Source organism: Haliaeetus albicilla, chromosome 2, assembly GCF_947461875.1.
Source record: "Haliaeetus albicilla chromosome 2, bHalAlb1.1, whole genome shotgun sequence".
Taxonomy (NCBI): domain Eukaryota; kingdom Metazoa; phylum Chordata; class Aves; order Accipitriformes; family Accipitridae; genus Haliaeetus; species Haliaeetus albicilla.
The window spans coordinates 37,097,724-37,123,628 of NC_091484.1; the positions used below are offsets into that span (position 1 = coordinate 37,097,724).

The 25,905-nt window shown below is 40.9% G+C and overlaps 1 protein-coding gene across 11 annotated transcripts in view; it reads right to left on the reverse strand.

Annotated features, from left to right (window-relative positions):
• Positions 1–856: 856 nt before the first annotated feature.
• Positions 857–25,905, reverse strand: part of LRRC3B (leucine rich repeat containing 3B) — a 62,045-nt gene continuing 36,996 nt past the window's right edge. For 7 of the 11 annotated variants that reach the window (XM_069771137.1, XM_069771118.1, XM_069771109.1 and 4 more), the window contains exon 2: positions 12,750–13,999. In XM_069771137.1, coding sequence (XP_069627238.1) covers positions 13,057–13,836 — 780 coding nt within the window. In that variant the 5' untranslated portion in view covers positions 13,837–13,999 and the 3' untranslated portion in view covers positions 12,750–13,056. Of the gene's footprint in view, positions 3,180–8,183; positions 12,225–12,749; positions 14,000–22,337; positions 22,899–23,550; positions 23,774–25,905 lie in introns of those variants that run through there. The other 4 variants (XR_011322272.1, XR_011322270.1, XM_069771146.1 and 1 more) reach the window with 3 other exon arrangements.

Genomic DNA, 25,905 nt, shown 5'->3' on the forward strand with positions numbered 1-25,905 from the left:
TATTTTTAAGTGCAGGATTCCTGCTTGCAAACTACGTCTCTGTAAATTCCTTATAGAAGCAAGGGACAAAGTACTAGCTTTATAACCACTAGAGTTAATTAACCTCTGGTTCAAAAGTACAGTTTGTAAGTTAAGACAAAGCCTGAGACTGGTATTTTAAAACTTTAAATTTTTTAAATCTTGTTGGGTGAGGGAGGTACCTCCAAATTGGGAGGGAGGTATGTCTTGAGTCAACCAAAGAACATTTTTGCATTTTAGCATGAAGGGTACAGCATCTCACAAGTTTAGTTTTAGAAACTTGCTAATCGGACCCTGTTCACTGGCAAACGATGAATGTGACATGAAAAAAGTTCAGAGAAGATTTAGCTACAGCAACTTGATAGGAATTGGTAAGAGGGTAAGAAACTTGGAGAAAAATATCAGAAAATGTGGTTCAGTGCATGTCATTTTGCATTCACAAGATACCACTCACCCTGCCATGTATGTATTCACACACAGAAAGACAATTATATATATGTATATATTCGTGTGGACTAATTGCTCAACTCTCAACTTTCCAGAGGATAAATACACAGCAAAACTACCATGATTATAATAGGCCTTCTGAACACACACAGGCTTCTTGTGTCTTCTGCCTCCATGCCTTTGTGGTATACTAGCATGTTCTTACAAGGAGAAGGAGCAGAGACACAAGTCTTCAGCTGTCTCTAGTGATTTCTAGGTAGATTATAAATGCTCCTTCTTAGCCCTACTTTATTGCCCTTGCAGTGCAGCAATGACATTTTTAATATTGTACCAGATAATTCTAGGGAAATAGAATTGTCTTATTCTATTGTCTATGTCATAGGCCAAGTCATATTGGCCTTCCCAGGCTTTGGGCTAAAAGCCAGGATTGCTACTACCTTTAAGTGGCAGAGGACTTCATGTAGATGCTGCTTGTCCTTCTACACACTGATGAAAGAATACGGCCTTTTCAAAACTCACAATTAAAATTAGATTCTCTTTGTTATCTACAAAGCCTTTCATCATTTGAGTGCTATTCTTCTTGATCTACTTAGCCCTGACAGCTTAAGTCAATGCTGAAATAAACTTGAGCCAACCCAAACCTTTTTCTCTGATAGGGACCCCTAGGCACAACTGGAACAGGAACAAGCAGCACCTTTAAACTAGATGGGCTAAATATTCCCCCCAAATTACCATGGATTTCTTTCCCTCATGCTCAGTGAGAATGCTGGCAGTTAAAAATTCTTTCTGCAAGAGGACCTTCACTGTGATAAATGAGAACAACTCCTTTGATTTTAATGGAATTACATTAAACTACTGCAGGTAAGGATCTGACCCTCCACACTTGGATTTCACCCAGGAAGGCATTACAGAGGGGTAGGTGGTCTCCCAGCTTATGAATTTTTAAAAAGACAGACAAAGCAGGGCCACGCATGCAAGGGATGACTTGATTTATGCAGCCTGCTCCCTTCTTCACTACATCTTCCCTGCATTTCGAAAGACACGTACAGCTGGTTTAAACACCTTTCTGTGGGAGAGCAGAGCATGGACATTATTTACAGTTTGCTGTCTGAAAAAAAAAATCTTTCCTCTTCAGAGTTGATGAGGGCCAGGCAGGGGAGAGCTAAGCATCAGGCAAGCTGTGGGGTGGCAATGTGGCAGTGGCTGATCAACTCAGCAGCCACTGCAGTGGTTGGTACCTTTTCTCCCTCACCCTGCTCAGTGGGAACCAGCCTCACAGCAGGAATGGGGCCAGCGGTGGGATGCCTCCTACCAACCCAGGTCACCATGCCACAGAGGCCTCAGAGGCTGCAGGTGGAAAGGGAGAAACACTCTGGCCAGGCTGGGTGGGACTGGGGAACTGATCTTCCCATCAGAAGAACAAGCATCCTAACACCGCTCTCTCGCAGCTCAGCTTTGCCCCCAAACTGCCTTTCCAGAGCAGGGGGCAGTGTCAACAGTGTTATGGGAGGTGGAAAACAAGTCGTGGTGTCAGCAAGGGTCATGGTGACTGAATGGGGGAATTCCCTCTGCATCTCCCTCTCCCTTCCCAGCAGCTGCCTGAATGAATGCATATCCCCATGCGGAGCATCGTCTCCGGGTAGTCATCTTGCCTCAGCCTCTCCCACCCCTTCCCTCCCTCTCTGCAGAGAGCTCAGGGCTTCTCCCATACACAGACTACCAGGTTTCTGGGTTTTCCAGGCATTCCTGTAAGCCCTTGCTTCATTCAAATCAGGTCCTCCTTCATTCACCCCAGCTACTCCTTTCTCCTTAGGAGGACGAGGAGCAGATTCCCATCACCTCTTGCCCTGCCCCTCTGCCTGACCTCTTCTCTCCCATAGGAAATGAAGTTTACATGTGGAAATGCACAATGCCTGAGAGACAGCTGGATAGTTTGCCACTGAAGGACACGGAGAACCCCCCCAAGCGTAGCTGTCCAGCAAACAAGGTGTGTTTTGCTCAGAGGCGGGTGCCTCGCAGTCAGGTGGGGATGCACCGAGAACTTGTCTGACTCCTTGCTCTGGGTAAGTGGCCTCAGACAAAAGCAACCTGGCAGGCTCTGGCATGACATATAGCATGCAGTAATTAAGTGCTTCTGAATTATAGCAGTGATAAGTAATGATTTAATTACTGTGCCTTCATTTTTACAGAAGATGTTCCAGTATTAGGTCAGTAAGAGAACAGAAGACAAAATAATCATGAACCTTTTATATCAATACTGGAATAGCACATGATTGTGGCGAGCACCCTCTGACCCTTTCCCACCCACTCTCTAACAAGTCTGTGGATAGGTTCCCTGGGATATTGCTGCCACCCAAGCCCTAACCCACAATGCACACTAACCCACCGTGTCGGGCGTATAGATTCCCACTCTCCTACCAGCAAGACCTAGCTGAGTCCAATGCTACCGCACCTGTGCAAATGCGCACACACATGCATGGGGTCAGGAGGCTGGAAGAGCTGAAGTCCATGTGCCATGAACCAATGTGGTTTTCCACAAGGGATGAGAACTGCTGTTTCAAACCATGTTCATCAGAAACAGCTTCATCAGGCCTGCAGTGAGGGGTGCCATCTGCTCACTCTCCAAATCTTCAGCCAGACCACGGAGTGCCTTTCGCCTGCATCTTCTCAGTTTGTGCAGAAAAGTCGGTTCTCCGTTGCACTCAATCCAACACCTGCACCAGAAGGAGCACGCTTGTCAGACACCCAATATTGTGCTCGTGTAACATGAGCAGTCATCACCCATACGTCTCTACCAGCTAAAACTGACTGCCATACCTATAGTCATCACCACGCTGTGTCAAAACAAATCTACTGGCATCAGAAGGAAAAGCATTTCAACACTGATTAAAGACTTGCCTGCAGGATTTTCCAAATGTAAAGCCTATTTAATCATTGCATTTCTGTGGGTTTTCAGGAAAAGCAGCTCAGCTCTGAATGACTCACCCTTCTCAGCCCAAACCATTTGTTCTCAGTGCTAAGTACGGCATCTATTTTACTCAGGCAGTCAGGGGCCGGGCATGAAATGTGTGTCAGGTCTCCTCAGGTCCACTATTATATACTGTCATGTTTTTAACTGAGGTAGTTTCCATGAAAGACCTTTCCTCCACACCCTCAGGAGAGCTTGAAAATTTAGACCTTGTTCCTTCCAAGTCAACTTTCTGCTCACCTCCAGAGTGGTGCTCACAGTGGACGCAATGGTGCAGAACAGCAGTAACTGTGGAAAAATACTGGAATACAAGCATCTAAACAAGAATGGTGGTTATTTTCTAGAAGCCTGCTGACTCCAGCAGTTTTGCTATAAAGTAACTTTGTGGGTGATGCCGGCTGAACTGTGACCCATTACTGGAAGCTAATAACATGCAGTGAACCCACTTAAATACCTTTTTTTTTTTTTTACACTAAGACTGCCCTCGTACACACACACACACTTACAGATTCTAGGGAGGTCTATGTACAGCCAAATACAAAAAGACACCATCTGTCTTTTATAAATAATATAATAAAAAGTTAAGACAATTGTCATTGCTGTTTGCCACCAGCATAAGGAAAGGCTAGTCCCTCATTGCCACTCTAGAAGTCTGAGGGTGCACCATTGCAGAGCTGTGTGATGCCATATTTAGAGGTTAAACCCACATTAACTCCTTCAGTACAAAAGCAATTGCCAGAACAGTCATTCAGTTCATCACATATCAATAACACATTTAGTGCAGAAATGCTGATCCCGCTGAAGGCAATGGTAAAGCTTCTGTTTTACATACAGCCCAAAGTGCATTCCTGGATTCGGGAAGGAAGTCTGCTAACAAAGAAAGCACAACTTCAGGTTCAGCCAGGAGTTTCAGTACATCACAATGTGAGAACCCAAGACAGACTGATTTTCTTTTATTATGTAAAAATAAATTACTTTCAGTATGGCAATTTGCATCTGGTATGATGCAACTATAGTTTCAGGGTTGCCACAGTTTTTTAAGAGAAATAAATGTTTCAAGGTACTGCAGGGCTTGTCTTTTGAAAGAATACTTTTATACATTACCCAGCTCTTCTAAATAGATTGTCTTTTTCTGCTTCAGAACTTCAGAATAAAATACAGTAAATTTCACTTTGTTCATTTATTGATCAGCCATTTTTTTAAAAAGCTTTTGTATACACATCATATCTCCTTTTCTTTGTAAAAAACCCTAATATATTAATCAGCTCATGAATCTTGTAAAAACCATGAGAAAAGACCAAATCTATGCCCACCCATGTACATATTTCCCGGTCTACCATTAATAGCAATAGGAATTAATTTTTGATAAGTGAAAACAAGCTTGCTGAAGATTCAATATGAAGAGCTATGAAGGTTATTCAACCACAAAGGTAGTATTAAACAAGAAAAGACTAAAGAGAGGGGAAAAAAAATTCCAATGTTTTGAGTATATCTGCGATGTGGTTAGACACCCCCTTCTTGAAAATCAAACTGGCTGGGCTGGTGTTTTTCAGTTTGTAGTACTGGAGAGTTTGATGGCCCAAAACTAACTTGGGTCATTCTGCAGCAAAGTAGCCATGAAATTGCCTTATCCAAGTAATTTGGCTTCATCAACATGTCAGGATGCCCCATCAGAAAAAAACCCCAAATTGCCCTATGGTTTCAAAGGATGAGGTGTCTGGGATCCTGAGCTGTGGTGTATCTGCTACTAGTGGTAACCGAGTCACTTCAAGAGGGTTCACAGATGTCATCCAAACAGCAGTTTCCCTCCTTTTACATATGGCCTAAACCAATGCAGCTTCCAGTGCTGAGGTGGGACTCTGAGCAAACTGTGCTCAGGGTGGCATTTCCCAGGTACAGCATTTCCCAAAGCTCTTGTCCTTAGTGACTACATGAAGAAAGAGATAAGAGGCTTTGTGTTCTGTAATAGCAACCAGACCTGTAGCTTTTGAAATAGGGTAGCAAAAAGGTGTGTTGGTTGCCCCACATACAGCCGTATTAAGAATCTAAAAGCCAGCATCTACTTTAGAATCTGAAATCTCTCTAGCATTACCCTAATTCAACAACAACTCTTTTCCTTTGCCACTAAATTTAATTAACAGGGTGTAGAAATGTTGCCTAGAGAGCTTATTTGTTGCAGTCACAGTTTTTTTCAGCCCACTTGATATGCCTCAGTATTCTCTGTTGCTGAGACTTCCATTTATAAGAGACTTTGCTGAAAGTGAATGTTAATCTGGCTTAGGTACAGAAATAAAAAATTGGTAAGCCATGAAATGCAGCACTGAGCACAAAGCTAATCCTCAAAGGAAGAAACAAGAATAGGTTGTGCTAGAGCTTTTTTTTCCTCCTTGTTGTCCAGCTTTGATTTACGAAAGTTCTGGAGTCTGTTTTTCCTTTCCAATTTTTTTCTTGCTTTTTTACATTAAAAACTTTCAGAGCATATCTGAAAGAGCATGGTCTCATAGCCACACCTATGTAAAGAAAATGTATAATTTTTAATACATACCTAAATATTTTGTTGCAGATATGCGGACAGGCATACAAACAGACCTCAGTGCAGACAAGGTTTAGCTAATACGTTAAATTTCAATCGCCTTTTAAATGCTAGTACTGTCAAGTCAGGTACTACTAGTGTTAGAGCAGATGTGTTTAAAAAGGCCTATTCTTCCAATTAAGATGGAGCTATGAAAAAGTCTAGTGCTCACAAACTCTTTGATTATGAGGCAGAGACTAATAATTGTGAAGGATAAAGTTATCTAAACAGATTGTTCAATATATGGACTTTTTTGGTTGGGTTTGGTCCCCCCCCCCGCCCAATGCCCAGTTTAATCTGTCACTAAGAGGCTTTGGAGACTGTTGTGTCTTTATGAAATCTGCTTGCAGACCACCCCACCAAACCAGCAGGATGCTAACTATGTGCATTTGAAACCTCACGGCAGCATTAAGAATAATACAGATGTTTGAATTCCCAAATACTTAACTGCTTCTCAAGTTTTCCTGCAGTAGGGAAAACATAAACCAATCTCATTTTTCATTCAGGAGCTTTTGCTGGATTTAGCAGCTGTATTCAGACTCACAACCATCTCAAGAAATCTCCTCCAAGGGGCAAAACTATCTCCTAGGAGAAAAACACAGCCAAACACACTGTAATGCCAAGAACCTACTCATTAACAAGTGCAGAAGAGAACAGATCCAGGGACACGAGCCACATTTGTACTCTCCGTTTTTTACAAAAACAGGACTGTTTCTTATGAGCTAAAAGGCATTACATCATTCACCTAACCCTTTTTCTTTCTAGAAAATTGTATTGCTTTCTGTGAGCCAGAAGGAAAACAAAAGGTTGTTCACAAAGGTCTGTAACAGCTTTATATGGTAACTGATGGATTTGACTAAGGATCTCAGAAAGAGGATGAGCTGTGCCAACGTCACCCCATTTTCTTTCACGTCGCATGCAGCTGGTGTGGGGGGGGGGCATAGTGAAAGGCTGAGGACGGAGGTGTACTTAGCAACCTGTTTAATGATTAAATAGGGGAAATGAAAGCATCTGAAGTTCCTGTTTTATCTGCATACATGTGTGTGTGTGTACACATATCTGACACATGCATGCACATGACTAATCACAGGGAAATATGAGTGAATTCGAGAGATGTATGGATGACCCGCACGCATACATACTTATGTATGTATTGGTATACAAAAACCACCTACTTCATACATTGCCATGGTATGGCATGTATACTCTATGTTTAATGCTTGGGTTCACTCCTCAAACTAACTGACTTGGGCAAACCAAACCTAAAGATGCCAGGGCATTCCCCTGTCATAAGTGGCACTGTGAAGTACTCACACTTTCACTAAGTTATCACACCATTTTTCACTTGACAAAACAGACAATGATGAAGCGATTTCTTTGTGAAAAACAAGGCGTTAGCCTTGTTTTAATGAAGAACCTATAGGGAAATCCCCAGCATTTTCAGATGGACCAGATGAGCTGTAAGAGTAGTATCAAAGCACCTCAATGTGTCAGGGCAGGTCTTTGAATAATTTTCCCACAGGTCCCCAGTGAAAAGCTGTCACTCCTGTAGTTAACACAGTCTTGGCAGAACTTGGCACAGAGCACCCGAACGCTGCTCAGCAGTTAGCGCTGCAATTCACAGCGAGGAGACGCCAAGAATTAGATGTGATTTTGCTTTTCCTGGGCTTCATTCCCACTCCATGCATGTGAAACCTCCTTGTCCGCACAACAAATGCCCCCTCCTGCCTCACAGGGAGGGCAGTGCAGCACAGTTTGCATCCCACCAGACGCATGAGAGCATTGGTGCCATAAAATCAAGCCCACCTTCACTTATTCAACACACACCTGCAGCAGCACCTCAGAAAGGAAGAGAAGCACAGACTCGTGAACCTTTCCCAGGGAAACTATCCCTGCTTCCTGGGATGAGCAGGGGCTTTGCTTCTTGAGAATTTTATCTACACCAATGTTAGCAGTGTTAAATAACATCTGGCAACCTTGACTTCCATGAATTTGTGAAGTCCTACCTTTAAATTTGTGTTTTCTTCTCTACAGTATCCTGTCCTTTATCATTTAAATGCATGCTCTCTAACAAAAAATATTAAAAAACCAACCCCAACACCTGCTGCCTGATATTGTTTAACCAGAACTGCTCTATTTTCTGTTGCAAGAAATGGCGATCAGTCCCTCTCAAGTTACCTTTTGTGTCCTACTCCAGTTATTACCATGTCTTCTGGCACCTCATCCCTGTGCTTGGGGATGTTTGATGTCTTCTCGTATGGAAACAACTTCATATCCTTGATTATCTTACTGTCTTTCTCTACATCTTCAGTAGTTCGGAGACTGCAGATCATCTTTTTTTTGGAGATGAGGAGAACTTGAACTGAATGCAATGTTCCAGATGTGGGTTCATCACAGATTTTATTCAGTGGTTTAGCATGCCATTCCACCATGCTGTTTGGGTGTCTGTTTCCCTCCTCATAATTTCCAGTGTTTGTCATCGAAGAGCTTCTCACTGTGCCTCCAAGATGTTTTTTCCATTTGATTATAGCCAATTTAGAGAATATCCTTGTGTTCATAGCTAGGGATGTGCCATCTGCAGTACTTTGCAATTATTCACACCAAATTCAACCTTCATTTTATCATCATCTGCTAACTTACAAATGTGAGAATCTTCTGTATTTCTTCACAGTTAGCTGTAGGTTGGACTGCCCTCAATAACTGTTTATCATCCACAAATGTTATCAGCTCATTATTAACTCCCTTTTCCACATCACCCAGAAATACATTGTACAGCATTGGACCCTTTCTGAGACATCTGGGACACCTTCTCTGAAATTTCAGTAACCATCCTCCTTCAACAAAACAGACAATTTCTTCTTACTTTTGTTTCTTATCTTTTAACCAGTAACTAATTCATAGGATCATTTTTCCCCTTCTCACATGCTAGCCTCGTTTCTTTCAGAACATTTGCCCAATCTATCCACAGCGCTTCCTCAGTACCCAATTAGCTCTTGGCCCTTGCTAAGGTGCGATTCCTGTTTCTGATTTGTGTAGAAAAAGATGTTCCAATGTGTTTTGGCCGTCTTTACATCTAACCTGACCAGAATTTATACCCCCTTCTATTTTCCTTCTTCAGATTTCACTCCTACAATTTAAAGACTACGTTTTTAACTCCTGAGAATCTCAATTACTGTGGTTTAGGAACGCTAGCTTTTTTTCCAGGTGTGGGAGTAGAGGGACACCCTTTTAAAAATTGATTTAGATTCACTCTGAGACCCCACTGCACTAAACATGCTGCAAGACTCCATGGTATCTTCAAGCATTTTAGCTTCCAGCTGCTCCTTTTACTTTCCCCTTTTTTGCTTGCTTCCTAACACTTACGATTTGCCCCTTTCAAACTGAAAAACACTGTGGTGGATTTTCTGTATGACATCTCCTTGGTAAACCAGAATTCTCCTCATTCCTCCCCGGGAAGACCAGAACGTGCACCACCACACTTTCTGTTCGTGCTCAGCCCCTGAAAGTTATGGCAACTGTGGTGCAAAATCTTGCTATTGAAAACTTAAAAACATAATGTACATTAATGGTGAAGATATCTGTATCTAATTCTGTACAAAACTGAGAAGTATGAAGTATGAGCCTAAATATACACAGCTCAAATGCACCATCACAGATCTTACCCACAGAGCATAAGTAGACTAGAAAATTAGCAGAGAAAAATCAGCATTAGTTTTAAGAAAAAATTAATGTTGAGGGAGTTATCATTTACCCTTTAGAAACAAAAAGTAGGGAAGATTTTTAAAAAACTCAGGATAGAGAAATTAATCACATTTAAGTTATTGAGCCCTAGCTCTGTTTTTCCTGAAACATCTTAATTAAAAAAAAAAATAATTAAGAATCACTACATTATGCATTTCCCTCCTTATTTTCTGTCACATCCTATCTCCTGTGAATATGGAAACATCCATTTCCTCTCATCTGTATTTATATGCTAAGGTATCACAGCTAAAAATATACCAATTTACTAATTTTTGAGCAAAACTGTTTTTGTAAATAAAATAACTCCTTGAAGTGTTATGCAATTGAAGTTTAAAAGTTTGTGCCATTGACTTCAAAGGGCAGCGTGTAGGTTTTTCTACAGACAGTAGTTTTGGACAGAAAGGTGTGCAGTAAACATGATAAAAACAAGTATCTTCTTATGCTAAAGGTTTTTATCTTTCTTTTCTGTTTCTTTTCAATGAAACAAAGAGATAGAGCTCAAATATTTGAGTTGACAGGAATACTAGCACTGTCAAGTCCACACAGCTGAGGAACAGTGATTTAATTCATTTTCCTCATCAGCTAAATTCAGCTTGACGAGTTTGCATCTATTGGTTGTCAGAGCATTGCCCTGATTCTCAGATTTTAAACAGAGATTTCAGTATTGGCTTTAAAAGAAGAAAGGAAAAGTGTTGTGAGGAGAGATGTGTGATAGGGAATCAATTAAAGAAAATCAGTAGACCTGGAGAACTGATATGAAACCATCCCTCCAGAGCCTTTCTACGGAGTATTGCTTAACTTGGTTTAAATTAGGTTTGGTCAGGATTTAAAAATGTAGAGTCAGAAGCTCAGATGGGACAAAACTGCAACACCTCCAGAACCAGTCTTACAGATCAAGTAATAAAGTGGAAAAATGGAAAAACTAAAGATAAATTATTTATAGCTTTGTCAGTTTTGGGAGTTTTTTTTTTTTTTAAAAAAAACCAAACACTGCTTGAAAGCGAATTTTTAAAACCTGCAAGTGTTTTTAAATGTTTTAAGACTGTCCAGATTTTTGTAAATGTTGTTCTTCAAATAATTTTGTCAAATTTTGTGGAGAAATTCCTGCATTTAGTTGTGAATAAGCAGCACTGAATTCTTGATTAAGTTAGTACCTCCAGCTCAGTCCCTTCTTTTAGCTAGTTCCCCCTGCTTTTTCCAAAAGTAGCATACTAGCTGGGATCCGAAATATTGCTTGGGGAGCACAGTGATAGAAATAAGACAAATTTTATCCTTGTAAAGGAGATTTTAGAGAAATTAAGAGAATTACATCAGGAATGAACTTGGCTCAGCCTACACAGAGGCACTATATGTCCCGCCCAGTAGGGTCTGTTATATTGCCAGTACAATATAACATTTTATCTGCTCTCTTCAGATTCACATGTGTATTTAGCCCTACTGCTTTTGGCTCCTGCAGGAGGCCACACAGAGCTCGGGGCGCTGGGGGCGGCACTTTGGCAACGCTGGAAAGTTCAGCAAGATAGAGCTTGAAAAAAGGAAGGTATAAAATGCCAACTAAGCAGGATGTGTAATCAACAGCCTCCTCTCCTTAGAAAATAAAATTTTTACTTAATGGGGGGGAAAAGGGGAAGGCAGAAATATCAGAGAGCAGATATTTTTTGGACAGACTGTGCCATTTACAAATATCGACATTCTCTTAATATACCAAAACCTGTTCATCAAGATAAAACAATGCAAATAGCTAAGTCGGTCACAAGAACAGCTACTCAGGCAGGACTCAGCCCACAAAGGTGACATAAAAAGTTGACTCTATGCACATTTTAAAAATAAAGAAAGTCTTTTTTTTCCTGTTCTCTCATCTGCTTTGAAGAATATTTTAGATATTCTTTTAACAATGTTCTGAAAAAAGTAAGATAAACAAGCATGTGCCTTCTAAAATATAAAAGAGTACAACAGTAACAAAAATAACGGGTAATCTAGTGGGAGATACGATTCTGGAGTCTTTTGAATTTTTTAAGGCTGTCCTTTTAACACTTGTTTTTGCAAAGCAACATTTTATACATTTTTTAATCCACCCTTCTGCAATCCATATTCTAATGTCAGTTAGACTAGATCTATAGGGACCCAGAGACAAGTATAATTTTATTATGGTAATAAAGGACAAGAGGAATACATTCTTGTGAATTTGTTCCCTTTGAAAATTTTATCTATGAAAAGAGAAAACCATCATGGTTTTGAAGAGAGCAGAGCTTTAAAATATCCATTTCATATCCAAGGCTGAGTTTAACTGCATGGGCTTTATATTTTCCTAAGCATTTATCCATAAAATCCTACAAAAATATTTTCTAACACGCAATAGAATATGCCCAGCCTATATATTCACTTATTTCATTCAGCTTTGTAAAAAAGGCTGCACCCTAAAAAATAAAGCCACTTTTAGTTATGAACCAATATACAGATTAAGACGACTAATTTTATCTAACTGTTTTTTGTTTTTTTTTTAAACATCACTAGTGGCACTCTAGTTTGAACAGTATAGTAAGTTTGCTCCTGCCTTCTCGCTGTCCTCCCCAGTCCTGGAGACACCTGCCTGAAGCTCATGGGACGCAGTAAGTGGGTTTAAGATGAAAACCTGCTGCATTTCCCCACTTACCTCTCTTCGATGTCCTGCAATGCAGCTCCTTCATGTTGGCTCTTCCCCAGCACTACTGAAATGCCCTCTGGGGTCATCGATCCCTTACACTCTGAGTCAGGGCACTCTGCTCTCCCCACACTGCGCCCCTCTCCTGTCATGGTGAGCAGCCCCAAAAACGGGGTACCATCCAGCAGCTCTTCACCTTGCACCCCAGGGAGAGAAGTGCCCTTTGGGGACCCTCCGCTCCCAGACCTCTCACAGCCCATGTTGTCATCACTCCTCTCTTCTACCTCGCGAGCACTGATCAAACCAAGAGTGCTCTGGCACTGGCCAAGTTTCTGATCAATAAATTACTCTGTTTTACATGGTTCAAAGTTAAGCTTTTATTTGTTTTTTAAATTAAAAAAATAAATTTCGTTATTAAATAGTGGAATGGGTCTAAACTAATGTTTACATATTAATTCACTTGCTTTAGGATACCACCAGAGAAATAATTAAAGTATGCCACCCGGACAAAACTTTCTGTTAGAAAGCTCAACAGTGGCGTCATTCAGTTAAACAGGAAAAAAAACCCAGAAGTCTTAATGTTTACAATGAACGTTAGAAGTAAACCTCTGGTTTTAGTGTCATCCAAATCTAGTTTCCATCACAAAGGCAGTCATTGTATTCAGAATACTATACCACAGTGCTAATGTCATCGGCTTCGTCTGGTTTCTTTTGCCTGCTTGGCAGGGATTTCAAGTACTCAAGGTGCCTCCGTGCATCCTCTTGATTTTGCCGGACATAATAAACCACATATGAGATCACCATGGTGAACCAGCCAAACATGGTGACCAGCATGGCGTAATCAGTAGTCTTTTTAGGGAGGTTGCAGAGGTCAGCATCGTTGGCAGCATTGAGGAACGGTCTCCCTGCGTGTTCATCCAGCACAGAAGTCTTGCAGATGACGTTGTTGGCCGTCTCGTGATTGGAGGCCATGCTCCTCAACACCTGCTGCAGCGTGCAGTCACAGTGCCAGGGATTGTTTGCAATTCTGGCTCTGGCCTTTAAGTTGTTGAAAGCGTTTTTGTGCACGCTCTGAATCCGGTTGTCGGACAAATCCAGAGTCTGTAAGGTTTCTGCCACCCCTTTAAAGGCATGTTCATCTATAAACTCAATCCCGTTTTTTGATAAATTGAGGACTCTCAGTTGGTGCAAGTCCTTAAAAATTTCGTTGGGGATGGATGTTATCTGATTGGAGTCCAAATAAAGTAAGACTGTTTCTGGAGGAAGATCTCTGGGTATTTCCTTGAGGTTTGCATTGCTACAGCTGACATTCAGACCTCCGGAGTGAGAACAGAGGCAGCCTTTCGGGCACATACTGGCAGAATGAAAGCACAGTATCATGAGGACAAAACTTTGTAAGAGCAGACACATGGAGAGGGAACGAGTTAACCACAGGTCTACCAAATGCATGCTGGGGTGTCAGCATAATCACACGACCATTTTTTATTCAGCCAACAGTGGTGGGAAAAGGATCGGCAAAGCTGAAACACGGCTTCATTTTCTTCTGTGGGATTAGTAAAAACTGACTAACATGTGGGCTTCCTCATGGTCAATAGTCTTCTTAGAAGCACACCTACAGAGAGGAAGGAAAAAAAGTTCCTTATACCATAAAGTCCAATCCCAATTTTGTTTTCATTAAAAAAACAGAAATAAAATGAAGTCAAAGTGAAATGCAACACTAAATAAATGATCTATTATCCCATCAGTGCACCAGAGGGTTTATTTAGGTAATTCCTATTAGCATTAATCTGAGTTTAGTACATAAATCCCCAGGACATTTTTAAGAGGATAGACTACACTTACTACAAATTGCACAGGTTTGGGCTTTAATACTTATTAGAGGAGGCACTTGTTTGTTTTTATCATGGACTTTCCTAAAACAGCTATAAAACTAAATTATATTTTCCCTTGCTAAAGTAGAAGATGCATTAATAGGAGCTAAGAGTTGGATCTCCAGCAACGGTGCCAGGTAAGTGAGGAATTTGTGGTGGTTCATGTGAACTTATCTCAAAATAATTTATGCTATTTTAAGTCCAAATCAAAGTACTTCACTAAGAAAATATTTTTACTATATCAAGAAACAAAAATTAAGTAAACCAAGTGCTGCTGCAAGACACCACAAACATCTACCACCTCCTTCTTTGTCTCCCTCTCCTTCCCTTCTACTTTTGAACAGTGGACTTCCTGTACCTCCCAGCATTTTGTGAGACCCACAGTAATAATTTCTACTTCCAGTTCTCTTGAACATTTTCTTTTGATTTAACATAGAGAAAAAACAAAGAAATGTAACAATTGCCAGAAACTCACACACCCCACCTCCAAACCAAATAAAACTCACACAAACCTATGTACGAGCCAAACAAAAAAATCTTATTCATGGCATGTAATTTGCTAATAGAACATATGAAAAATATTGTTTCTGCTTCTCCCCTCTCAAGTTGGCTTAAAAATAGTAAATATCCAGAAGCTTTTCCATTTTCTCCTTTAACTGGAGCACAAATACAAAAGTCTGAAATGCTGACCTATAAGGTTTCAAAGACAACCTCATTTATTTTTTCCCCTATTATAGTAAGCTATGAATTTCTAACCACAACAGGTCCATTTGTTTTCATGTACATGCCCTCTGTCTTTGTATCAGCTTGGATATTTACAGCCTTCAGGTTGTATTTAGACAGAAATGAATTTTTTTTTTCCCCCAAATCCACACTATAGTCTACTGAACAACAAAATCCCTGCAGGGAGAATATGTGCAATTTTACAGGAAAAAGAAGAAATTACATTGCAATCATTTTTGCCTGCAGAATTCACATACTAACTGCAGTTTCTGGTACATTGCAGGAATATGGATCAGATGTGTCATGCAGAATATCAAACCCATAGCTCAAGTTTTATTTAACCCTTTTGCTGAGGCTTAGTATGTCAGTAACCCCACAGAAAAAACCCAAACCCCAAATCCATCTTAATAGCATGTACGTTATGTGTGATTACTCCATTGCTATCGCTTGGGAATGGCAAAAGCTCAGCACACTCTCACTGCAACTACTGCAAACAGTAGTGTATCACCACTACTCTTCAACTTATTTATTGATCAAGAGAAAGATTGCCCAAGAACCTAAACAGAAAGTTTACACTTGGACTCCATAAAACTGCTAGTCTAAAATTAAAAAGAAAGGAAATTGTTAGCAATGAGAAATTGTGAAGTTAACCCTGGAAATGTGAAAACATTCAGAAGGGAAGTAAGCAGAGCACAAAAAGCTCCCTTGGAGGATGGAGAGGTGAGGTAGCACCTCCACAATCAATGGAGTCCTGCAGGCCCTCTGTGGAAGAAACAGGATTTACATAAAGAAGCCCATTGCACTGGGTGCATCCTTGCCATTTCTCCCTGAGGCTCTTTGGTCACTGCAGTGCCTGGTCTTCAGATCAGATAGAAATCTGCTACAGAAGGAGACAAGCTCCAGAAGTTGTTTTTTCCCAGCCTGCCCAAAAGTGCTAAGTACTTGCTAAAATGTGCAGCCCATTCGGAGCCCAAGCTGGAGCTGGCAGCTGCTCCCCCTGGCAGCTCCAAGCTGGCAATCTGCTCCTCCCTCCCGCAGCCCCTGGTGCTGTGGCAAGAAGGGCCGTCCCCTGGAAAAACAGCCACCTATTTCCTTTTCCCTTCATGTTTACAAGTCTCACTAAAGTGCTGCACCAAGAGTAGATGAGTGGTCCAGCTCATCACCACAGAATGAGCATCATCTCATCGCTTGTATACAGTGGCTTCCCACCAACAATACTGGGGTCCTACCACAGGAATGGACTGCGGTGAAAGAGCAAAGAGCTGAAGTAGTCTCAGATGCTTAATTTTGTAGAAGCATAAAAATCACACTGTTCTCACCAGAGTGGGGTGATTACGTATCATATTCACTTCATTACAGGCTAAAAAAACTCTGCCAACCTGGAATTACACCATGGATCCTGCTGGGCCCTGCATAAGTGCAGCTATGCCACCAAAGATCGTGTGTCAAAAAGGCTCCAAGCACCAAAGACCATGTGGAACATCTTCATCCCACTGAAGACAAATGAAGCTCTTTTTCTTTAATGTATTAATGTGTTTAGAGTGGAAGTAGGATCATTACAGACTAAGCAGGAAAGTGTTTAATGAAGCAATGCCTCTTCAAAAGAGATAACTAAGTAAATGTATAAAGAGGAAGAAAAACTCCCAATGTTTTAAGTTGTTAGAGCAAATACAAGTTTAAACCTGTAATTAACAACCCAGTCAACAAAACTTAGCTGAGCAAGAATAAAGCTCAGCAAATTCTCAGTACATTAACTGGAAGCAATCCAACGGGACTGAGCATCAGTCAGGGGAAACACAGCTTTGTTTACTTCCATAATCAAAATAACTGATCCAAGGGATATCTGAGGTTTGGGTTTCACCAACAAACTCATAGCATCCTAGTGACCGCAACAAGAAAAAAAGAAAACTAGGGTCCACTCATTTGTAATGCCAACAGGAAGATTTTTGGCTTCTTGAGCATCTATCTAATTTTGTCTGCTTGGAACACAATAAATAAAGAAGAAAGTAACAAAGTTGGAATAAAAACAAGATATATGTACCAGACAGAAACAGTAAAGACTACAGAGAAAGGGATGGAAGACATAGAAGTAAAATAAATATATTAATCAATTAGAAGTCTGAATATAAAGAAAAGAAAGATAAATTAAAAAGTAAATGAAGGCACAGGGAAATGACAGCAATACTACAAGCACAGGTAACAGCATGGTATAAAAAGGCTTTCTGTGTACACTTCTACATAGAAAACCTAACATACAAGTCAAATACTGCAGGGCAATAAAACTACACAGGGAAGATTGCACAAAAGAATTCTTTACAGTCTTGCAATTTAAACTGGTTTTCAAGCTTTCCTCTTCTCATGCTCCCCCAAGACCATTCACTCAATACAAACATCCAACAGTGTAGGAAAATGTACACATCCCGAAATCCTCAAGGGAAGCACATTTCCTTTTAATACATAGTGAGACTTCTACTGAGCTTCAGGTGTCAGGTACTTGCAGATGGTTGCCTTTCCAGTGAGCAAGGTGCAGAGACTGTATCTTAGCACCTGAATGCAATACTACTAAATTAGGTATTTGATTAATAAGTCCTCCCCACAAGAATTCAGCATGGTAAAGAAACATTAGTGCCTCCAAATATCCACCTGGAAAAAAGGGCCTGCAGACTTAGCCAAGTCACACAGAAAGCCCATGACAAGACTATTTTCAATACTAATTCATGCTGTTGTGTCCTCAGAGCAAGATATAGGAATATAGGAAATCCTAGAACCATCAAACAGAACAGTACAAAAGTGACCCTGTGAAAGAGCCTGAGAGTTTTTGTTGTTTAGGACAATACTAAGACAACAAAAGATGCATTAAAAAAATAATCAATCACACGTGTATATAATTAAAGATGTCTGACTTAAGACAAGGGGAAGGGCAAGGGGAAGTAAAAGTGGTTTCTACTCTAGCGTAGAGACTTTCAGAGTCCATGTGGCAGCTCTTCAGTCATTACACAAGTGCGCACATGTGTGAGCCACAGAACTACGTCACTGGCCCTCCACATCGCCTCTGCTCCCATAAAAAGTAAGAGTAGAGAAGCTGCTAGTCCCTTGGATTTGAAGGCCAGCCACTGCTGAGGACTCAAAAGCAGAGGCCAAAATCAGCCTTAAGAGATATCCTGCCTATAGTATTTCAAACACAGACACCCTCAACCGTCTGGATCACCTTGCATCTCCACCAAGATGAAGTCATCAGAGCCCCTTGTTGGTGACTCTCTTCCTGAAAAATTGTGTCTTCCAAATGAGAGAGAGAGACTCACTCCCTGCATGTTCATTAGATCCCTTCTCCCTACGTTGTGTATCTAGATATCAGTAGGGTGCTTCAAAGATTACTCTCTAGGACTACAAAAACTACCTATGACAGCCAAATATCTTTGTTCAAGTCACTCCAATATCACAAAACTTTTACTTGAAATTTCACCTGAATTCTCAGACATTTTCAGGTGAATTCCCAAACATTTCTGTTGAGGAGGGATCAAGAACATCACCCTTTTCCTGACGGTTATTCATCAAGCAAGATCTCACATTATAAAGACCAGGCAAGGTCTTTAATATAAGTGTCTTGATGGGATGATTTCTGTCTGAAATCACAGCAATGAGGGCCACAAATGAAGTCTGTAGAACAGGATCACACAGAGCTACACCAGTGAAGACCCCCCCCAGACTCACACACACATCATCACTCGTCTTGCTTGTAGTCAAACACTGATGGAAAGAATCAGCAGCAGCTCTCTGCAGTAAGTGCCACACTGGCCTTCACTGAATCACAGATCATAAGGACTCTTCAGTGATAAAAGGCAGGGGAGGATTTTTAATTTTTGTTGTTGCTATCATTCACAAACAAGCAGAAATGTGAAAACAGAGAAAGATATGATCCTAAAAAACATTCTTGTTCCCTAAACCAACCAGTACAGGCACTGTGCAGAATGCACACTTCTAGCAATAACAACTGGATAAATATTGGCGGTGCTTTGGAAGATGCTGTTTCTTTGGGATGTGATGTCATGGGATGCTGAGGAAAAAAAACCAGAAGGTGCTATGGCATCAGGCTACAGCTGAAGGACGGTCTCCTTTTGAGCACAGGAGGCATGCTTCTTCCCATCATGTCCCTGTCCCTACCCACTATGCAGTGTTCCCTCTCTTTTCTCTCTTCCCACTCCACGGGCTGATGGGCTGATCACAGATATCTGATAAATAACTGATCAGGCCACGCAGCTGCATCTGCCCTCTTGGAGTCCAATCCCAAGAACTGGAGAGTGCAGCACTGTCAATGAGCAGAGTAGAGTCCCAGCTGTACAAGAAGTTTTTATCCCCCTGGTTAGGTTCAGAGATTGCATGGGACTACAAAGCCATAGAACAAAATGAGTTGCAAAAAAACAAAAAGCAGAAATATGCAAGGTGCCCAGAAGAAAAATAGGGACTGCAGCAGTGTCCCAAAAGCATGAGTGATGCTAAGGGCAACTGCAGTAGCACTGGGATCCTAGGGAGAGCAGTGAGGGCACAGGAGCAAAGCAAACTTGCAGAGTCAAGTCTAGGGGCACAGTATGAAAGTGAGAGCATAGCTGTCAGCCACCTACAGATTTTTTTGTGGCTTCTACAGTCAGAAAGTCTCACTACAAAGGGTTTTCACTGCTGATCTCTTATGCCTAGTGATATTTCCATCTCATGCATGATCATCTGTGCAGATTCCAGAAGCTAAATTATGTCTTCACTGGCATTTGAGCAACTACACCATCCTCTTGTGTGCAAAGATGGCTGAATGGCACACATCTCACTGTGAGGGAAATTCAGTGACAGCAACTCCATTTTCCCCATCAATAATGTAAGGTACTAGAATAATGTCTCTTCTTGTCTTCAAAGCTGGATTGCCTGATGAAAAAGATTGCATCCATTACTCCAGCAATGTCAAAGGAGTCACAGCTAACTAGAAATGCTTGGCATCTGCACGCACATTTTGTATTTGTGGTTACTGAAGGTGCCATGACTAAAGGGGAATTTGTTGTTACTGTAGCTTATGAGCTCGAACGAGCAAGCAAGAATGGGAAGAGGCAAAAGGAAGAAGCCAGCAGATCAGCCATAGGGGGTTGCCTGTTGGCTGCATCATGATTGCACTCAATCTGTCTGGTCTGTCACTTTTTGACCACCAGAAAAACTGGAAAAAAATATGTACAATGCAGCTTCCCAAGAATGTGGATCGTAGGGTCTGGTGTACAATTCACCTGCCCAGCCATACCACGCTTCTGATGGTGTACAGCTGGAAAACTTAAATGACCTTGCTATTAACTTCAGGCACAGCACCTGGAGAAGCCCTCATTTGAAAACACATCCCAAATGGCACCACAGAGCTCCACACTCCTTAGGACCACAGAGTCCACCACAAACGTCACTGTTTTTTCAGTTAATACCAAAGGCATCCCTGTGAGCAACTGCTGGCCATCCACATCAGAGATGCACTGCACGTGTTGAGGTGCCTCCTGTCCTCCACACGCACAGCCCACACAACTCACATATGAATCTATAAACTGCTCCTATTTGTGTGTGCAGCTCTACCACCTTCAAGTGAAACTCTCAGCTCAACTTTTCAAGCCAGGTCTACGTAAACTCCTGCCCTTCAGAGTAACAACCTTCTTGTGTGCCAACATTGGAAGTTTGATACAGAATTAGAAAAGCCCAGGAAATAAAGACTCCTACAGGGCTCTTTTTTTAGACATCCTTTAGAGCAAACTTGCACTTTGAATAAATATTAAAATTTTATAACTAAAAATCCATTAAAAGGGAACACTGTAAAAAGATCATTGTTTTATCTGACTTCCAAAAAATTATTGAGATGTTTTATAGTTTTGAAAGACCTGACATTATTATAACTTTTTTTTCCCCTTTTTAAGACATTGACTATCTTGGTATATAGAAAAGATGCTCATTGATAAATCTACTCTCCTCTTCTCTCTTAAAATAGGTCTTAACTTTGCCATATTGCATACTTTTGGTTTAAATCAGGTTTAGCAAATTACCCACTGAAATAGAAAATACTCCTCTTTTTAATGGATTGTTTTCCTTGAACTCTTCTTCCTGTAATGCCAGTCTGTTTGTTACAGCACATACACACAGACCTGCCTTGCTCTCCACATCACAAAATTCAGAGGTGATTAGCCCACCTGAAAAGTCCAGTTTGCTAAAGGAGTGAGGACAGGACAATTTTACCTGAACCAAAGAAAGAGATTTGCCACCACTACTCCCAAACAACTGCAGATGGCATATTTATGAAGAATTAAAACAGAGAAGATATCCATGGGAAGAACTATTTCTATACATCTTATCTTTAATCAGTCCTATACTACTGCTTAGTACAGACCTCCCAGTAAGCTACATGTTGGGTTGTCCTGTGCATCTGCATGCTGTGTTTGAGAGCATCTGAGCCTCTGGAGGCTAACAGAGTCTGTGCACATTGGGGGAAAAACCTCCATGAAATCCCTCCTGGCTCCTTGTTGTTGTTTAACCCCAGCCAACCCCAGTTGGATGGGGGAGAGAATTGGGGGGAAAAAAAAAAAAAAGTAAAACTTGTGGGTTGAGATAAGAACAGTTTAATAGAACAGAAAGGAGGAAGCTAATAATGATAATAATAACAATAAGAAAATGACAATAATAATAATAATGAACGAACTGGAATATACAAAGCAAGTGATGCACAATGCAATTGCTCACCACTCGCTGACCAATGCCCAGTTAGTTCCCGTGCAGTGATCCGTGCCCCCCAGGCCAAGTCCCCCCAGTTTATATACTAGACATGACATCACATGGTATGGAATACCCCTTTGGCCAGTTTGGGTCAGCTGCCCTGGCTGTGTCCCCTCCCAACTTCTTGTGCCCCTCCAGCCTTCTTGCTGGCTGGGCATGAGAAGCTGAAAAATCCTTCACTTGGTGTACACACTACTCAGCAATAACTGAAAACATCAGTGTGTTACAAACATTCTTCTCATACTAAACCCAAAACATAGCACTATACAGCTACTAGAAAGAAAATTAACTCTATCCCAGCCGAAACCAGGACGCTTCTCCAACACTTGTGGGCTCAGTCTGACCCTAACTGTTTAAAAACACAAAAAGATTGAGTAAAAATGCTGAGCCACCGTCTGCTATATCTTACTCTAAATCTGTTCTGGGATTTAGATGATGGCTTAAAAGTGACAGTATCAAAATAACAGTAATTATTAAAAAAAAAAGGTATTTGTGTTCACTTCCCTATGGAAATACGATAAAACTACACCACAGCAATGTGACTGACTGAGTGGGTACTGAGCTGGAAAGTGAGGATACCTGTGAGCTGGAGCTGAGCGGGAGCAGCAGGACCCGAAGGAGAACACAGCAGCTGCTTCTGATCTCTGTGCTGTCTGTGCGCTACAGAACAACAAATTTCATGGGTACCAAGTGAATTCCTCCAGACTAATGACACAATCCTTTAAAACAATGCTGCCTGTGTAATGTCAGCAGGGAAGGCACCATGGCACGCCACAGCTAAGGGCAATCTCACTAGCTGCACAGGCAGACTCCAAGATGGGCAACTCGTCCATCTCTGTGGCTCTGGGACACTGTCAGGAAATTCAATTTAGCAGATGAAACAAGAATCAGGTCTCGAGTCTCAGGACAACCTCTGTCTTTCACGCATCTCCCCCTGGCACTCCTCAAACGTGGTGCGGCTGCCTGGCGGCTTCACAGCACAGCTACCTCGAAGGTAGGCAGTTAAAATGCTATGAAGCACCAAACAAACCAGAGAGATGCCAAGAGCTGCTTGCAAGGTGCCAGGTGATTTAAATTCCCAGATGAAAGTCTCTGGCAGTGGAAGATTTTCAGGATCTCAGAACACAGCAAGATGAAAACCTAAAGCAGTAAGAAGAGAAATTAATAGAAGCCAACAGCAAATGAGGTGGGAAAAGAGGGGTGCAAAAGATCACTGATTCAATGAATAATCGAAATGTCATGATTAATCAGTGTGAGCCTGAACTCTAATTACATAATGGATTCATTATCTAATGAAACACCAAATGTACTCAAACTATAATATTCTCCCCAAGACAGGACTCAGAATACCAGTTGACATTTTGCTCCCCAAAACCTTCCAGTATAGGCATCTTTCTAACAACTGCTCATGGCAAACCACTTCCAGTTGCAGAAGCAAGCTGTGCAGGTAAAATTTTACAGATCCTAAGCTACAAATACCCTCTCTTAACAGTCACAGAGTAATAAAATGGTTGAGGAGAGCCAAATGAACATTTTAAACTGTAACTACTTTCTGATTGTAAGATCACTGAATGTATCACTCCTTATTACAGATTAACAGCTTACTTAATTATACTGTGTGGGCAAATGAATCAGCACTTTAAGACTGATGGGTTGGGTTCATGTTAAAAAATGTATTTGACTTTTCTCCCTTTTCATGTCAAGTCAGGAATTATTTTATAACTCTCAGCTGATAAATAATTGTGTGAAGCTTAGCAGATATAATAATAGATCAATGACAGAAAAATATTACCAACTATCTCCTATCTTTCCTGTGATGCTTTGCTCTTGGAAGTCTTCTGTGGCAACACATTTCTTGGAATGAAATTCAATATGCTTGATGGAAATTAAAGAAACAGCTTTCGGGGATGCTCTTAGACCTCTTTCTTTCAAGCCATAACAAAGACTGAATCACTTGCTTTTTACAAGATGTTCAGTGCTGCCTCTCTTTCCCAGTTATCTCTGGCATCCTCTTCATAAGATTTAAGTCTACAAAAGGCTCCCGTCCCTTCCCTGAGCAATATACCCTGCTGGGAAATATAAACAACATTTTGTATGTGTATCTATGCCATTTTAAAAAGGAAACAAAACATTACATACACTTACAGTGCATATGTAGTGGCACCACGAAGTAAGTTAAAAATGAAAGGCATAAGATACAAGATAAATACCATCATTTCTCGAACATCATTTATCGCTATATTTGCAAGAAATTGGCTTGACAATCTATAGAAGAATGAACAAAGGCTCAAGATATGCCAGTTACTGCTCAGCAAACATATCTGCAAAATGGATCTTTTACCACTAAATGAGAACATGAAGAACCACATTACAGATGCTAAAGGGAAATGCTTCAATACAGACAAATGACTGTCTGTAAAGAGTTCTCCAAAGCCATATCATTTGTTTCTAGATTAATTATTAGTGTGCATTAGAGTCAAAGACATTTTTAGAGTTTGGGATTATATTCTACTGAATCTCAGTCACATTTTCTGAGACAACATCAACAGCCATTCTGTTTGGCAAGAAAACTCTTTCCCAGCAGCAGCTGAGTCAATCCTCCATATGATCTATACTAGAAAAAAAATATACTCTGAAAGCTTAAAATAACCTGAAGTGGAAATACTTTGTCTTCCTTGGGTAAAGAGACCCAGACTAAAGTCTGTTCTAAAGTCTGGTTATGAACTGAATGCCTAGGAGCCTTTCACGATTAGGCAATGCAGTAGGTTTTCAATAAATCTGATAGATTCCAATGGAAAATGTTTTCAACATAAAAGGTCAATTTCACAATATTCACTGAACTATTTTTCTCCCGTATTATAAAAGAACATGATCAAAGTGAAAAAGACAAGTGCTTGGTTGGAGTCATACCCTGATTCTACCCAGTAGCTAATGATGGATGCTCCATCAACTTAATTCTGCAGTACCACAGCAGAGAAAATGTCTTCTTGATCTCAAGATAATTACACTGATCACCTCAATGATTACCAGCATAATCAGTGACAAGTCTTGCAATTTAATCTTGATAACTGCATCTGGTGACTGCAGATGGTGTCTTTGTCCAACTGAAAATCTCATTCTTATTTTGCAATGTGTAAATCTAACCCCCTATCAAAAACTGTGTTATCAGAATCTAATAGGCCTTTAAGGCACCACCTTGCAATGATAAGCAAGATTCAGAGCATCCAGAGACCTTTCTTCCACTTTTAAGGGCGTTTATTTGGGTCTGCATACTGCTATCTTCAGGCTCATTTGAGGTTCATCCAAATGTTTCTGCAACTTAGTAGGCAGTGGGAAGAGAGAAGTTGTAATTAGGACAGGGAAGCTGCACTGATAATAAAGTCAGCAAGGCAGAAATAAGCATGCAAACCTGAAGGGACCATTCAGCAAGGAACATGCTAGCTACTTTGTACAGTTGACAACAGTGCACAAAGCAGCCAGCAAGACAGCTGCTGGCAGCAGATACCTGGGCACTAGGGAGTCCTAGAAGAAATAAGATGTGTTGCAGACTCCAAAGTAAGACAGGGAAGAGAGGAGGAGAAAGAAGCAGAGCATGACTGAAAGTTGCTTCTTCCAGCTGACCCTCTGCCACAGAGCAGGTTCCCAGGTACAGCGATGGGTCACCACAGATGAGACCATCTCTTGGGTTAGACGCCTCAAAAGGAAATACAGATATGAGCAGAAGCAGTGCTACAGTGGCAGTTTAGCATCCAGTTTCACATACTCTTGCTTTTAATTGGGATCTAGATTACCCTGTTGTGTTAAACCACAGGAAACCAAGGCTGTTTCTCTCCATGCATAACTGCCCAGTGACATAAACACAAAGCAATAATCTGTGGCACAAGGAATTTGCAAGGAAAGAAGCCAGGGTAGTAGAAGCTACTACTAAAATGAAACAATCATCTGATTAATATCCACACGATGAGACCACAAACAAAAAGAACGTACTTCTAGAGGAATTAACTCTGTATGAAAAAATCTGAAAGGAGGGGAAAACCCACAAGCTAAATTAGCAATAGGGGACAGCACTTTAGAATAGAGTACCTCAGCAGTTATTAATTCAGCTCCTTCTGCTTTGAAATATGCTAGTTGTATAATAACAGGACCT